Source organism: Habropoda laboriosa, unplaced genomic scaffold, assembly GCF_001263275.1.
Source record: "Habropoda laboriosa isolate 0110345459 unplaced genomic scaffold, ASM126327v1 scaffold223, whole genome shotgun sequence".
Classification (NCBI taxonomy): domain Eukaryota; kingdom Metazoa; phylum Arthropoda; class Insecta; order Hymenoptera; family Apidae; genus Habropoda; species Habropoda laboriosa.
In genome coordinates, this window is record NW_017100362.1 from 675,739 (window position 1) to 679,188 (window position 3,450).

The window sequence follows — 3,450 nt, forward strand, 5'->3', positions numbered from 1 at the left end:
AGTTCTCGAAATAAACTCCCTTTTTTTTTTTTATTTACACGAAATTTAAATTTATTCAGTTAGCAGTTCAAGAACGTTTCTATTTTAAAACGAAAAGATTGGTCGAAGAGTTTGCGAAATAGAAATTCACGAAGATTTAAGAATTCCATGTTTGTTCTTCCATTACGAAGCTTTAAATACTCTACTGGCTGCTCGTTTCATTGCAAAGCGTCGTGGGACCACGTTTAATAGTGTGTCCTTGCTCGTAGTGGTTGTCTCGGTCCATGGAAAAACAGTCAGCCTGGTTTGTGCGCAATCACGTGAATCTCTGGTCCTCATGGGGAGTATTACGAAGACCCCTCGCCACTCTGGAGGCTTGCTTCCGCCATCTTAGAGCAACACGCAGGCGGAACCTTCCATCACCTCCGAGATGAACATCGGCGTGCCTGCGCCAAGTCCTCCGTCAGTCTTCTGGTGCTCGTTTTTGTCGTATTCGCAGTCAAAATAACAACTCTGCGAAGGAAATTTGCGATTTCTTTTTATCGTTGAAAATAGCTACAATGGAGAGTGGAGAAGAGGAGGATAGAAAATAGCAAAGTGGAAGAAGAGGGGAGAGAAAACAGCAAAGTGGAAGGAAAGACGATAGAAAATAGAAAAGTGGAAGAAACGAGGATAGGAAGCACAAAAGTGTGAGAAAAGAAGATAGAAAATAGGAATGAGTGTTAAAGCTTAAAAATTTGTGGCTTCACAAACTTGCACTCCTCAGAATTTTAGACGAATAGGAATTTTTAGTAAATTCGTGATTGAAATTTGCAACTTTTCATTATCGGATAATTCCTCGAATTTAATTTCCTAGAATTTGAGACGGAGAGGAATTTTTAGGAGATTTGTGGCTTTTCATTATTGGAAATAGCGGACGTAATTTTAGAATTTGAGACAGAGTGAGTGTAATAAAAATTTCCTTCTACAGTAGAGCATTTGAATATTTGTTTCAGGAAATCGATTCAGCTTTGAAGTCTTTTTTGTGCTAAAAATGTAGCTGCAATTTCAGAGTGCAAGAATTAAGTTTGAAAAAGCAGCAAGGTGGTGGTAGAACGTTGAAAAGGTGCAGCTTTCAAGATTCCTCCGCACAGCAAGGACAAGTTACCTGACAGTCCAAGCATCTGCAGTGGTCGCTCATCTTGCAAGTGATGCCCCACTGTTTCGCCACTGCTCTGTACAACTCTTTGCTCGACTTGTGAAGGATCTTGGGCGCTTTTGTTCTATTATCTGCGCCAGACGCGTGGCTGCCTAGGTTCTTCCCTCCCTCGTACTTCTGTGCCTCTGCTGCGTGCTCCAGCCGCGTCTAAAATTACGTTGAAATATTACAGAAAGCCCTGGCAAAACCTGTACTACACCTAGCTTAAATAAATCGATAAATTAATAATTTCCACTAACTATACGGTCTATTTTCAAAATTGTTTCAAGCCTTCTCTAATTTTTTGATTTTATTTACTTCGATTTTTGAAGAACAAAAATCAAAAAAATACAGATTCTAGGAGTTAATTCATCGTTTAAATGTAAATATGCATAATTGCTCACTTGACGAGTTTCAGAGAGAATGCAATTGTTACAGAAAAATTTGGAAGCAACATTGTAAATATCCTTTGCAATGTTTTAAGGTGACAATTTAAACTTTCCAAGAGGAATTTGAACCCCAAAAACCATGGAATATTGAAAATAATGTAAAAAGAACAACCGATGGCTATTTCAATAGCAGTGAATTTTTGGTAAAAAATAATAAAAACAAAATCAACTGCTAAAAATATGAAAGCTTACTATGCATACACTACCGGCAAAAAGTTTGGAATCACCGAGCATCGCAATTTACACAAAGATTTCCAGAAAAAAGTCGACGATTTTGAGAATTTTTTATCGTTCGAATCAATTGATATGAGATAAATTGATAAATGTAGAATTGAGATAAACTTCAAATCTATAAGAAATTAGCAGCAGATTTAATATTGATGAAAGGTGGGAGGTGATTCCAAACTTTTGGCCGGTAGTGTATATCTGACAATAAAACCAAGTGAAAAAATATTCCGTTACAAGCTGAATTTTTCAACAGTATCTGAAAATCAACACTCGAGTTCTTTATCTCGATAGTTTCTACGAACGAGTTAGCTCTCTATTCTGTTAGGTCAACCCAGATCGTCACCTGTTCGATAACGTGCTCGTAGGAGGGTGGCGGAGAGCTCGGTATAGCCTGTTCGTTCCTCACCATCAGGCTATTGGAATCGAATATCGGCGACTTTAAATTGGATTCAGTTTCGGTGGTCAATTGCAGTCGATTCATCGGTAGCTGAACGTTCTGTCCTTTCGCGTTATCCTCCTCCTCCGGAGCTCGGTATAGCCTGTTCGTTCCTCACCATCAGGCTATTGGAATCGAATATCGGCGACTTTAAATTGGATTCAGTTTCGGCGGTCAATTGCAGTCGATTCATCGGTAGCTGAACGTTCTGTCCTTTCGCGTTATCCTCCTCCTCCTTCTCTTGACCATTCGCCTCCTCCTCGTGTTCCGTGTCGCTCGTGTCCTTTTCGGTCACTTCTTTCTCGTAATGCTTCTCTTTCTCCATTTCACCCTCTAATTCCTTCTCCTTCTCCTTGTCACGGTCCTTCTCGTCGTTGCTGCGTGATTTCGACATCTTCGAGAAGGGAAACTTGAACGGCGCCAGTTTGACTGCTTTCTCTTCGTTTGCTCTTCGTCTGTGATCAGAGTGATTGTTAAAAGTTGCTCGTTACAGCTGGAAATTGAAGATTTTGGAACGGTGGAAGAGATTTTGAAGGATGACGAGGGCGCGGAGTGGTCAAACGTTGAGCAAAAGTTTCTCAAAAAAAAAAAAAATGTGATTTTCTTTTGTGTTTAAATATTTAAGCAGTACAAAGTCATGATTATTTTCAGATTTATGTCACATTTAGTAATACAATTTTCCAATCGCAATTTTCACCTCGAATTATTCCTCCAACTTAATTAATCCAACCTTCTCTTACACACTAACATTCCAATATACCTTCACTGCAATCTTAATCCCTCGATGTAGTAATCATTCGCGTTAAAAAATTCCCACAAAAGGTCACAATTATCACCCACAAAAAACAATTCTTCACCACTCTAATATTGGATTATGGGAGTTATTGTTTGTTAAATAATTAATAATCCTTATTTTAAACTATAAACTTTTATTAGACACAAGGAAGTAAGAGCACTGTCTACGGACTGAGAATGCTCCTACGCAACGCCCTAATATTGTCTACGACCCCTCTTGGGACCGAAGGGCCTTTTGCCACGTTTCATAAACATTTAGATCTTTACTAAACAGAGGTGGTAAGGCTAAACGGATTTCTCCGAACGTAATACAAAAGTAATATATACTTCCTAGTAAGGCGTTAGATTAATTTTTGTTATATCTAACTGACTGATAAATCTAACAC

The 3,450-nt window shown here is 38.7% G+C and overlaps 1 protein-coding gene across 1 annotated transcript in view; it reads right to left on the reverse strand.

Moving 5' to 3' along the window:
- Positions 1–256: 256 nt before the first annotated feature.
- The window catches only part of LOC108574731 (splicing regulatory glutamine/lysine-rich protein 1-like), an 18,154-nt gene continuing 14,960 nt past the window's right edge, over positions 257–3,450 (reverse strand). The window contains exons 2-5 of the mRNA XM_017937364.1: positions 2,516–2,724; positions 2,177–2,361; positions 1,127–1,324; positions 257–492 (exon numbers count right to left, since the gene is read on the reverse strand). Coding sequence (XP_017792853.1) covers positions 370–492; positions 1,127–1,324; positions 2,177–2,361; positions 2,516–2,663 — 654 coding nt within the window. The 5' untranslated portion in view covers positions 2,664–2,724 and the 3' untranslated portion in view covers positions 257–369. The remainder of the gene's footprint in view (positions 493–1,126; positions 1,325–2,176; positions 2,362–2,515; positions 2,725–3,450) is intronic.